Source organism: Pholcus phalangioides, unplaced genomic scaffold (genome assembly GCF_987345545.1).
Source record: "Pholcus phalangioides strain wild (caught in Gottingen) unplaced genomic scaffold, Ppha-v1.0 ptg000001l_1, whole genome shotgun sequence".
Lineage (NCBI taxonomy): Eukaryota > Metazoa > Arthropoda > Arachnida > Araneae > Pholcidae > Pholcus > Pholcus phalangioides.
In genome coordinates this window covers 18,916,910-18,929,424 of record NW_028301594.1, presented here as the reverse complement: position 1 = coordinate 18,929,424, position 12,515 = coordinate 18,916,910, and the positions used below count along the sequence as shown (strand labels likewise).

The 12,515-nt window shown below is 30.8% G+C and overlaps 1 protein-coding gene across 3 annotated transcripts in view; it reads left to right on the top strand.

Annotated features, from left to right (window-relative positions):
- The window catches only part of LOC149090019 (uncharacterized), a 46,457-nt gene that overhangs the window by 31,580 nt on the left and 2,362 nt on the right, over window positions 1–12,515 (top strand). For all 3 annotated transcript variants that reach the window (XM_089231994.1, XM_089231995.1, XM_089231996.1), the window contains 11 exons: window positions 966–1,039; window positions 1,326–1,491; window positions 4,754–4,911; window positions 5,830–5,932; window positions 6,774–6,833; window positions 9,059–9,276; window positions 9,506–9,638; window positions 10,249–10,311; window positions 11,210–11,358; window positions 11,751–11,937; window positions 12,287–12,379. In XM_089231994.1, coding sequence (XP_089088120.1) covers window positions 966–1,039; window positions 1,326–1,491; window positions 4,754–4,911; window positions 5,830–5,932; window positions 6,774–6,833; window positions 9,059–9,276; window positions 9,506–9,638; window positions 10,249–10,311; window positions 11,210–11,358; window positions 11,751–11,937; window positions 12,287–12,379 — 1,404 coding nt within the window. The remainder of the gene's footprint in view (window positions 1–965; window positions 1,040–1,325; window positions 1,492–4,753; window positions 4,912–5,829; window positions 5,933–6,773; window positions 6,834–9,058; window positions 9,277–9,505; window positions 9,639–10,248; window positions 10,312–11,209; window positions 11,359–11,750; window positions 11,938–12,286; window positions 12,380–12,515) is intronic.

Sequence of the window (12,515 nt, the reverse complement as noted above, 5' to 3'; positions counted from 1 at the left end):
TTTTGGTTCAACTACATTGGCTTTCAGTTGTATTATCTAACCCAAAAGGTAATTCATTTCTAGATAATTGCAGTTGTATTCACTGGGAGAAAGAGGCATGTTATTTTGCCATCATCACTTTTGAGTTCGCAAGACGGGTGTGTCAGGGCATTGTCCATTAATAGCAGTGCTTCTTGCGGCAACTGCTTTTCGGTCATATGAGCTCCAACTTGAGGCATGAAAAAGTTGTGGAATCATTCTGAAAAAACTGTTTGGCCCATCCAAGCACATTTTTGGGTACAATTGTGGGCACTTTTTTGGGTTCACGGCCAATGCATTGATATTTAAATTTTTGAAAGCACATGGTTTTTGGATTTACCAGTTACAAGCAAGGGTAATCTATGATAGCCGGTGGCATTTGTACAGACCGTAGCAGTGATATTATATTTTTGAACCATAAAACCTGGGATTGTTTTTCCCTACTTTTTATGATGATGATGGTTAACAGAAACTGATGGGTAAATGAATGACGGTTAATTGAAGTTTTACTATATAATGCTGCTGTAGACTATATGGGAGACTACCATATATTATTGCTGAAAGGATATAATACTCCCCCCGTCCCCATTAGTTTTAAGCTGTAAATGACAGTAATAGAAATTTCCTGTTATTCCACGTACCATTTGCCACAAATGGTATACTGTGGATGCACATTTATAATTATATTTTCAATTCCTTTTTAAGAGAGAAATGTGTGTCTTATTCCAATGGTTGCTGATAGAATTTGGTTAGTTTATTATTCATTTATGTACAGCATAAATTATGTGCCATTAGTGTATCAACTTTTTTGTAACCATCTTTGTAAACATGTATGTGTTTGTGTGATAGATTCCCTGTGCTTAGTGTTAGTTAAATTTTGAATAGATATTTTATGCACCTTGATGTAAACCACGATTTTTTCATTGTGGCTCTTATTTTTCTAATAGCTGTCTTTCAAAGATTGGATGAAATATGAATGCGGTATTGCAACATATTCTGACTATTTAAAAGATAGTGAAAGGTATGTTTGAAAAAATATACATTTATGAAGCAATACCAGTTAATAAGTTGTATTTGTATAATAAAGACAAAATTTTTAGAAATTTTTATTGTCTGCGTCACTATGACTGTGCCATGTTTCTTCTGAGTTGCTATGCCATGGTCCAGAGGTTAAAATACAAGATAATGCAGTTTAAAACAAAATATGTATTATATTCTATTCTTCTGGATCATGGCATAATTACCCAGAATAAACATTGTTTTGAGATATAAAATTCATAGAAGTACATTTTTGATATTGCTTTTAGGCAAACTTATCTTTTATCTTGCCTCAATAATTGGTGTTCTTTGCGAAACTGGAAAACTAGTGGAAGCTTAAATATTCTGAGAGAGAATTGCTGTGTTGTTTTGAAGTTTCTGTTATCAAAGAATGAACCTTCATCATTCATGCAACATCTATTAGGTGCTTTTCAGGTTAGAATATGAATTCACTTTTTATTTTTTACTTCTAATAGAGTACAAGATTACTGAAAATACAAGATACAGAGGCTACAACAAGCAGAAACCCAATGTGGTAGTTTAAAAGAGATGTCCATAAAAAATATGGATGTCAAATATAACTAAAACACAGCAACCTAAAATAAGAGCAATTATTATGAGAAAACAAGTACACACCAAAATAAAACGAATATAAAGAAATGATTATGATAAAATACCCAGCACATAAAAACTTATATTGTTGTATCTAAGTATGGATAGCTTCTCTCGATTTATCCCAATATATTTATCATATTTATTTTTGAATGTGTCAATTTTGTTAGAATTCACACAATCTTGAGGGTAATTCCATTCTTTCACAACCCTATTAGAGAAAAATTTCCTGCAACACCACAACCTAGAATTGGATCTTACCAATTGATGGTGTCCCCTTGCCAAAGTAAATTGACAATGAATAACTCATGTTTCATCCATCTATCCGGTTGAAAATTTTAAGCGCTTTAGTCATGTCCCCAGACATCTGCATTCTTTCAATATAAACATATTAAAAATAGCAAGTCTTTCTTCATAGCTCAATCCCTGTTTACCAACGAGAGCATTTGTAGCTCTTCTCTGTATTCCTTCAACCAATTATATATCCCTTTGTGGGTATGGTCTCCAAAACCATACAACATGCTCCAGGACATGATGAACTAAGCCCTAAATAGTAGAAGAATGACTTTGGGGGAATGCAAAAAGACCTTTTTTTTTTTATAGAATAAAACCGAAAATTCTGTTTACTTTCCAACCACAGCAAGACTGAATCTCATTTTTTTCCCTTCAGAACAATGTCATTGCTTTAATGAATTTGATTCTGCAATTTAGCATGAAATACTAAACAATATTAAGTAGAAAATGCAAATTTTTATCATCTATCACGATTTGGTAGCTTGTTCAACTCTTCTTGTTCTCAAGGTCTCTTTGCATTCCCCCTGAAGTCTTTCTTCTACTTTTTTGGGGCTTAGTTATGGGCCATTCTTAGAAATTCACTTAAAAAGGTCCTCAGCAATTTACACGAAATTTATTGGGTATAGAACTTATTCTGTCATTTTCTACTTATAGCCGCCCTGTCTCTGAAATTTTCCAGTTCTATATAAAAAATTTTCATCAATAGATTTGTTTAAATTCACTTGAAACGATTTTTTTTTTAAATGTCTTTCTCCTGGCTATCTCCAGCCCCTTTTTAATTTTTTTTTTTAAATGATTACTCTCTCTCTGTCTTAAAACAAAAAAGTTATATTCCTATTTTTAATAGCATTAAGCAATGTACTTTTTCATATTTCATCTTTCTTATAATTAAAAATTTTTTTTATCAATAATTTATAGCCAAACAAAATTTTTTCCCAGAATTTTTTTTATTTATAACAATATGAACATATCCACCATCGCAAGTAAATGTAGGGCCAAATAATCAAATTTTTTTATAGAAAAGGTGGAGAAAAATAGTCATTGAGATAGTTTTGTCTGATAATTAATAATTATTTAATAGATTAAACTCTTCATCATGAAAATAGAGACAAGTGGTTTTCATTAAATGTCTTATAGCTACTTTTTTTGTTGAGAAATATGAAATTAAAAATTATTTTTACTTTACCACACATTTTAGTCTAGGGGCTTCTATTATTTCTGAAAAGCAGTTTTTATCACTGTTGCAAAACACATGAAATGTCTTTCTCCTGGCATAAGGTAACCAGAAGGTGTGCTGATTAAGGTGATTTGATCCTAAGTTGGAGGGAAGGGGAATAAAAATGGGGGTGGGGGAATCAATGTTGCAGTCCATTTCTTGACTGCAACATCAAGCTGCAATGATGTTTCATCTGAATACTTTGCTTTGCTTTAAGAGTGCGAAGAAAAAAAATTGTTCAGAGTATCAGTGCTTGTCCTAAAACGAGGAGTGCTTGTTGAAAACAAGCTACCAAAATAGAAGGAACATGTTGCCAGTGTCAAGCATAAATATCAATTGAAGTGCTGAAACAGGCAAAATGCCACGTCAGGTTTGTCCATTTCTTAACATAGTTGAACTAAATTTTTTCAACGTCAAAGGTTGACATCAATTATATATATATACATATTTTATTAGAGACATTGGCTTTGATTAATTTAATTTTTGAATTTTCAATTAATTTAATTTTTGAATTTTCAATTAATTTAATTTTTGAATTTTCAATTAATTTCATTTTTAAAATTTTCAATTTTCATATGCTTTTAAATTCTAGTTTTTCTCATCATCAATTTTGTTTTAAATTTTTCACATTTAAACAATGAATTTTCACATATTTCATTATATATATACATACATACATACAGTGTTCTGTTAATGGACCAACAAACTCAGAAGGTTGTTAGTAGACATGAAGAGGAACAAAAATTGCAATGGGATATGGTGTTTCAAACCACGTTGAGAGGGTGAAAAGTGCAAAAAACGCATGCAGGTTTTGACATCCCCCTAGAACAAAAAAAGTACAATAATAACTACGAAAAGATTTATTTGATTAATTATTACCAGAGTTGTTGGAAGTGGTGGCCGCTGACGTCATTGCAGTCTACAACGACAAAAAAAATTCCTGGACACGCTCGAAAATATCAGGTATGCTTTTGATGTCTGCCGCAGCAATGACAATCCACACTATGAGATCCTCCAGTGTGTCCACGGGCATTGTGTAAATGAGTGATTTAAGGTGATCCCATAGGAAAAAGTTATATATATAACATCGAGGTGATTATGGAAATAATTTGCAGGAAAAATGTGCAGGATCACCATCATGCATGAACCACATACAGCTTACGTCAAATATGGTGAGCGAACTCACGAATGTATTCAGCGATCAACTGACATCCACCTTTCATCTCCTCTGGACTCAGAGCCTGCATGCATTTTTCTCAGTTTTCACACTCTCAACATGGTTTGCAACACCATGTTCCATTACAAGTTTTGTTCCTCTTGATTCTTAATAACAACCCTCTGAGTTTGTCAGTCCATTAACAGAACACCCTGTATATGAATATACACCCTATGTATAATTTTTTTTGACTAATTTAGGTCAGAATGATGCATATGTAAATGCATGAATTTGTGGATAACTATTTCTAATTTTATCTTTCTTTTTTTATTCTTCAAAAATCACAATGAAGGAAAAATTTGTGCATGAAAACAGTGAACTGTAGCTTGTACTCATTTACTTTTTTTGCTAATTTGAAGGATTATCTGCATCAATTACTAGATTGTGCTGGAAAACAATCTATAGAAACCAATTTTGATCCCTGGATGATTGAAGCATATTCTATTGCCAAAGAAAGGCTTTCTAAAAATCAGTTTCACCATGTGCATGTGAAAATTCTCACAAAACGATTTATGAGGTTAGTAGGACAAGAATTTTTTTTTTTTCTGTTTAACTTATTTCTTCCTGAACGTAACATATCTTTTAAACTTTCCAGTAGAAAACATTCATGAATCTAAAGCAAACAAAATCATTACTTCAGTTTTAAGAGTGTGTTATCCAATGAATTGTGTGTTTTAACGGTGTGCCTTTATTTGATTTGTAAAGTTATATTTATTGCTATTTCTAATTTGATTTCTCACAAATTTAAATAGAACTTTTCTATGAGTGACTGTAATTGTGCATGTTTATTATTTTTAAGTTTATGTATTGATTTGGATATGCTAACTTGCGATGCCCGAGTAATTTTATCAAGAAAGCGTAAAATTTACTTCAAACTAAAAGAATGAATAATTTTTTTTTAGATAAAATATAAAAAGCTATCACATGATTTTGTTAACTATATGTAGACCAAAAAGCTTTTGACAAATCCCAGAAGTGCTGAGTAGTCTTGGTGACCTGAAAATTGGCATTGAAGCCTGAAAGTTTCTATGTGTGATTAATATATTGGAGTCAAACACCGCAAAAAGTTTTATGAATATGTGTACTGTCACATAAGTATGGGGTCATCAGTCTTGGGAAAATGAAAAAAAGATTATTCTTTTATAATTGTTTTATTCTTAATACTTAGCTCCTAAGAAATTTGTGTGGGTCCCTAATTTTTTTTTTTTTTCATTTTTCTAGTCCTGGTGTAGATTTAAAAACTAGAGTAAGTACTACATCAAAAGTGAAGTAATGTTTTTGATCTTGTTAAAACATTGTATTTTAATTTTTTCAATTAACTAAAGGAATGATGATGATGAAAGGATTTTATTAGTTTGGCTGATATTTACTGCTTTCTATATTATACTTCCAATATTTTTCAAATACTTGATATTGTTAATTTTTTTATTTGTAGATTAGCATGTGATCTTCCACCATTTCTTCTTTTTGGGGACCTTCCTGGCATTATTTATGAAAATAATGGATCTTTTCCATCTGCAAACTTTATTAATACCCTGGCAAGTATCTGAATTTTTTCTTCTATTTTTGTTGATATTTTATTTTGATTTTAAAAAATGATTTTTTTTTAAATTATAATTTATTATGTCAATAAAAAAAATTATGATTGATAAAATTGATGCTAAATTAGCACAATAAATATTTTATAAAAATTCTTTAGAGAAATTATCTTGTCTTATTTTCGTTTTATATAGTTTCAAGATTTGAAAATTTTCCTTGTTTCTTAAAATAAGCTTCTGCACGAGCCAATAAGAAAAAAAAAACCTTGTGAACTTAATGTCACCAACGTATCAGATAGGTATAGCCAGAAATTTATTTTGGGAAGGGGAACCAAACTGCTAGAGTATAGTAGACAACCATGTGATTCCTTTATATAAAATAAGCCATTTTCTCACATTTCGAGTGGAACTTGACATCATAGTAAGGGGCTGTCTCAATGATAAAATTCAACTTCCATATAATATTTGTTTTACTTTGTTCTACAACCTTTTTTTCTTTCAAATATTTTGTAAACGGTCAATGTCCATTTTGATTACCTGAATCATAATTCAATGAACAGATTACTTGAAATAAAATATTATTTTCAGGATTTCTTTTGAACTTTATATTAAAAATAAAAATTTGTGTGCCCTATCAGAATAAATGTTGCTAGCTCCAAAATTAGGTTTTAAAACAATAAAACCATATCAAAGAAATACTTGTAATAAATTGTATGTTTTTTGTATTTTTTGTGAATAAACATGTAATTTTACATTAATATCAGAATCTCATATATAGTAACTTTTTTCTATGAACTATAATATAACTATGAACTATAACTTTTTCCATGAAACCATATAGAAACATCATTGGACAGAGGAAGGTCTTTTGGATTCAACCTCAACCTGCCTTTTTTTAAAAGTATGTCCTTTGAATTTTTCGATATAAATTCTCTTATACTGAGACTAATTAAAATAAAAGTATTGTAAAGATAGCATATATAAGAAAGCTGAAATTCATAGAAATTTGTTGTTTCATTTTATGAAAAGAAGTGATTGGGCATGTATATTGACTAATTATAAGTATGTTCCAATTGATATGATAGTGTTATAATGTATTTTTTTTTTTTAGAAATTTTCATAAAATTTGTTTGGAATTTTGCTTTTCTCTAGTTTGAAATGTTAACCAGGGAAGCATGAAAGGAATCTTAGTGGGTATGAGATAAAATATACCGTGGAACAACTTTTGATTCCACATGTAATGATTATTTGAAGGAGTGTGATGCCCATATTCCTAGATGCTAGGGATGTGGCCTAATCAGAAGGTTGAGAATCACTCATGTATATCAAATTACTGATAAAATTATTTTCTAATGTTTTATTATTTATTACCCATTAATACTAGGGACCAATGTGTGTAGACCCAAAATTGCAAAAAAAAAAAAAAAAAAAAAAAAAAACACACACACACACATGGATAAATGCATTTTGGAACTATGTGAAGTTCCTTCATCAGTTTGAAAAGTTTCTTCATCAAAGAAAGAATAGTGAAAATACTCCTTATAGTGGGAATTACTCACTGTTGTAAACAAACAGTTGGATTCAAAATGAACCTGCAACAAGAGCAAAGGAGGAGGGGAAAAAGAAAAATGTCGGAGCCAATCACAAACGAGAACACGATAGTGATACTGATGGCAAAAAAATAATTATTGTAGAAACTGTTACCAGATTTTTGAGAAGGGTGGTGTGCTCTAGTTAGGTCGTTGACCAATTGGTTTGAGTTTTTGTTGATGTGGGATGATTCAAAGAAGTCCAAGTTAGACGGTGAGGGGAATTTTTGAATAATTTTGGCAGAAGAAAAGTCAAATTTCTGATCAAAGGACCAGCAATGTTGGGCTATGAATGAACAGTTCAAGTCTTGATTCGTTACGTATCTTCTATGCTTGTTTAAACGTTAGTTTGACCTATATATGATAATCTGCGCATTAGCATGAAATGCTGTAGATGCCCCATTTGTTGAGTGGGTCAATCAGATCTTTTTGTTTAGAGAAGTTAAGTCTATTGATGGGGTGAAAATCATAGAAAAATTATATTTTTGAAAGATTTCAGCAATGCGTTGGCTGGTTTTTTGGGTAGAAAGGCAAGATCAAGTTTTTGTGTTCAGGTTTGGTTGCGGAAGTATTTTTAATAAGTTTGCTGTGTAGATTATCAATAAGAGAGCTGTGGTAGCCATGATCAACTGCTATTGCTTTTAGAATATTGAGTTCAGCTACAAGTAGCATTGGTGAGGAGCAGATATTAATTGCTTGATTGTATAGAACGAAGCATATTTTTGTGCCGGAGGTTGTGTGGGGGTAAAGAAACAGCAAACAGTTTATAAAAGACAGTGGAAGAGAAAGTGGGAAGAAAGTCTAAAAAGAAAAGTCTTCGAAAATATAATTTTTCTGCGATTTTCACCCCCCATCAATAAACTTAACTTCTCTAAACAAAAAGATCCTATTGATAAACTCAACAACTGGGGCATCTACAGCATTTCATGCCAATGCATGGATTATCACATGTAGGTCAAACCAAATGTGCCCTAAAATGCCGTTTAAATGAGCATAGAAGATACATAACCAACCAAGACTTTAACCGCTCATCCATAGCCCAACACTGCTGGTACTTTGACCATAAATTTGACTTCTCTTCTGCCAAAATTATTCAAAAATGCCCCTCACCATCTGACTTGGACTTCTTTGAATCATTCCACATCAACAAAAACACAAACCAGTTGGTCAAAGACCTAACTAGCACACCACCCTTCTCAAAAAACTGGCAACAGTTTCGACAATAATTATTTTTCCTCTATCAACATCACTATCACATTCTCATTTGTGATTGGCTCTGCCATTTCTCTTTTTTTCCCACTCCTTTACTCTTGTTGCCGGTTCATTTTGAATCAGACTTTTTGTCTACAACAGTGAGTAACTCCCGCTATAAGGAGTATTTTTACTATTCTTTCTTTGCTACTGATGAAATAACTTCATATAGTTCTGAAACGCGTTTAGCCGTGGTTTCTTTTTGAAATTTTTGGTCTACACACGTTGGTCTTCCTATTATTATCTCACCCAAAAGGTAATTAATTTCTATTATCCATTATTTCAGGGGTTATTATCAACATTAGATTTTTCTGAAAGAAATGGTGAAATGGAAAGACTGGATGGTGTAGTAACAAAATTGATTTCAGCTGTCCCGATGTTCATGTGCTCTGTGATTGTAAATTATGGATATGTTAAGCCAATATTTGTAGATGCAAAGTGCAAGAAGAGCAACCTGTACAAAACTTTGAAAGAAATTGATCATGTTATTTCTTCTGCCTTAAAGCAAGTAGTGAGATTCTGAAAATTGTAACATTACTAGATTTTATTGGGAAATATAAAAAATAAATTTTTTCTTTCATTACTGAAATCTAACTTTAGGCCAATACCTGAAGGATTGTGGTATAAGTTTCATCACATATATTGTATATCTAATGCAGGTCTATAATAAATATATATAAGAAAAATATGTTTTTCAAATAAAATATTTTAAGCATAAATTTTTCTTGTATAGAACTGAAAACATTTTACGTGAACTTCAAGGTTTGAAAAACATGGACAAATTATTGATTGGATTTGCTCTGTATCACCTGGATTTGCCAAGTATTGATTATGAAACTTGGCTTAACAAACCAGATTTTGTTGAGGTAAATAATTTATCTTCCAGTTATTATTATTTTTTTTTCTGTAATTATAAATTTAATAAACCTTCCCCCAAATAGATTTACAGTCTAACTGTGCTAAGCTATAGTGAATCCATCTTACAACTAACAATTTTTGATCCCATCTTATAGGATGTTTTCCTATTAGATCGGTATAACAAACAAAATTTCTTAGTCCCCCAAGATTCATTGTAATAGAGTTTGACTATATTTTTCCAAATTTTAATTAAATTTCATATTTTAAATGATTAAGCTGTGTTTATGAATTAGACTTTAGATGAATAAATAAATTTATAATCTGCAAGTTTGAATTTAACCGTCTCCCTTTTTTGAGTGATTTATCAGGGAGAAAAGACAGGTTTCAATAGAAGATTTGAGATTTTTTCAGTGATCATTTAATATAATAATCATTTTTATTAGAAATTTTGATATGAATTTAAAATGTGTCTCTTGAGGTAACATGCTGTAGTTAGAAAAAAAATTTTAATGTGTGTGCAAAATTTGTATGTGTATTCTTTTTGATTATGAAGTATTTTCTATCTGGACATGGTTAATGTATCAAAATACTTTCCTGTTATTGTGTATTCTATAATAGATTCTGGGGAATGCTATCATGTTTTATTCATCACTAAAGCTTTCTATAAATCATGAACCTGGGGTAAGAACTGTCAGTTTTTATTGTTTTGATACCCATTTTCAAGTGAATTGTGATGAAATCCTCAAATTAACCCTTAATCTACAATTAGAAATCACTAAACCCCTCTTCAAAATGCCATATTTTTTCAATAAAGTGGGATTTCTTCAGATTTTTAACAGGCGCAAACCGAGAGGTGTAGGGAAAAAGTTTTCCATCAAGAAATCAACATTACAAAATATCTAGGCTTGTCAAATGAGAGATTTTTATCGAGGCAAGATATATCATCATTGTCACTTTGAGGGTCAAATGATTTTTTTTAGCTGATAATATTTTTCATAGTCTATGGAAGCTGAAAAAATCTATTTTGAATTTTACTGCTTATACAGAACTTCAAAAATCACATATAAAATAAATGTATTAAGTAATATTACGTTCCAAATATATAACTACTTTCTTTGTGATTCAAACTTTGGATTGCAAACTTCAAGATAAATAAAAAGAAATGCAAACAAAACATTTTAACAAAATAGTGAAATCACAGCCACACATGCTCTCTACAACAACAAGAAGGAATTGTTTTAATTGGGACATCTATCAGCAAATTCAAAATATAAAATGAAAAGCATGTGTTCTCATTTTATGTGCATGATTCTGAATTTTTATCTTCAAGCTGGCTGCATTAATGAACCTCTGAAGAACCCTTTGCACATATTCAAAGCTAAGCATTTAAGGGTTAAAATAAAAAAAATTCACCGCAAAACATAAGCAGTATCTGAACTTTACTCCAACAAGGGAAATTTTATTTTATACAAACAAATTATATCATATTGTGAATTTTTTTTCTTACTACTTCAGTTATATACAAATAAGATAAGTATGAAAATAATTTGTGGTCTAAGATAATCTTATATATGTACAGGTTAATACCAGAAATATAGTGGCTGGTGTTCGTTTTGTTATTGGTAAAGAAATTGCAAGTTTTCTCCTCCCTTCCAACCATAACTGTTCTTACGTGAAAAAAGTAGTTGGAGAATTAGATTGGCATCATTTTCCTGCTGGTTGTTTGAAGTGAGTTTTCAAATTTTATTTCTCTTTGTAAGTACAGCAATACCTTGGCTAGCACAGATAATTTGTTCTGAACTCTTTGTTAGCCAAAATGTGATTTTCCATAGGTTTCTATGAAAAATTGTTTCATTTTTTCCAGAAAATTGTGAAATTTCAGCTTGCAATGCTACTCTGTTATTTGAGTGTGTGCATCCATGTCTACTGAAATATTCATTAGTATAATCCATATTTGTTAGCCGAGGTAGAAATATAGCAAAAAAATCTTTGTTAGCCATAAAAAACTAAAATGGCCTACCAAATGATTTACCATGATAATTATTTATTATTATGGTTTATTTATATTTTTATTTATTATAATTTTCCTCTTTAATTTTTGTGTAATTTGTTTTCTCCAGGCTCTTACTACAATCATTTCCCGAAGAAGAAATCCATACAATGTCCCATAGAACTCTGACATATTGGCTGTATCTCATTTTATCAAACTATTTTGCATGCAAAGAGCAATATGCAGGAACTAACCCCCATGTGCCAAGTTTCACATTTGATATAGTTCATGGAAGCATATGTAAAATGCCATATGGAGTAAGTTGATTTCTCGTGATTCCTCATTTTAAAAGGCTTTAAATACAAATACAACGCCGCAACAAGCAAAGTGCCCAACGAGGTGGCTGAGAAAAAGATGCCCATAAAAATATGGATGTCATATATTTCAGAAATACAGCAACCCAATTAAAAATGCAATTAACAAAAATTATAAACAATATATACACATGATAAAATATTATACAATGCCCATAAAGAATACTTATGGTTGTCTTATTCTAAGTATGGATAGCTTCTCGATTTACCCTAAAATGTTTATCGTATTTCTTTTTAAACGTGTCCAGTTGCTTTCACTGACTTTTTGATCTGAAAAATAATTAATTTTCAGGTGCTGGATGATGTTTTTTTACGTGAAGCAAAATCTAAAATTAATGGTATTCTGTATGCTGCTAATGGAGCTTCATTAAGAGCCATTCCAAAAGTATGATTGCTTTTTTTTTATAATTTCATATTTATATTGATGAGAAATCCTAAAATTGCTGACATATTAGACACTTTTTCCTAATAAACTATAAAAGAATATATGACCAGTATGTTGGCTGCTAGACGGGTTTAGG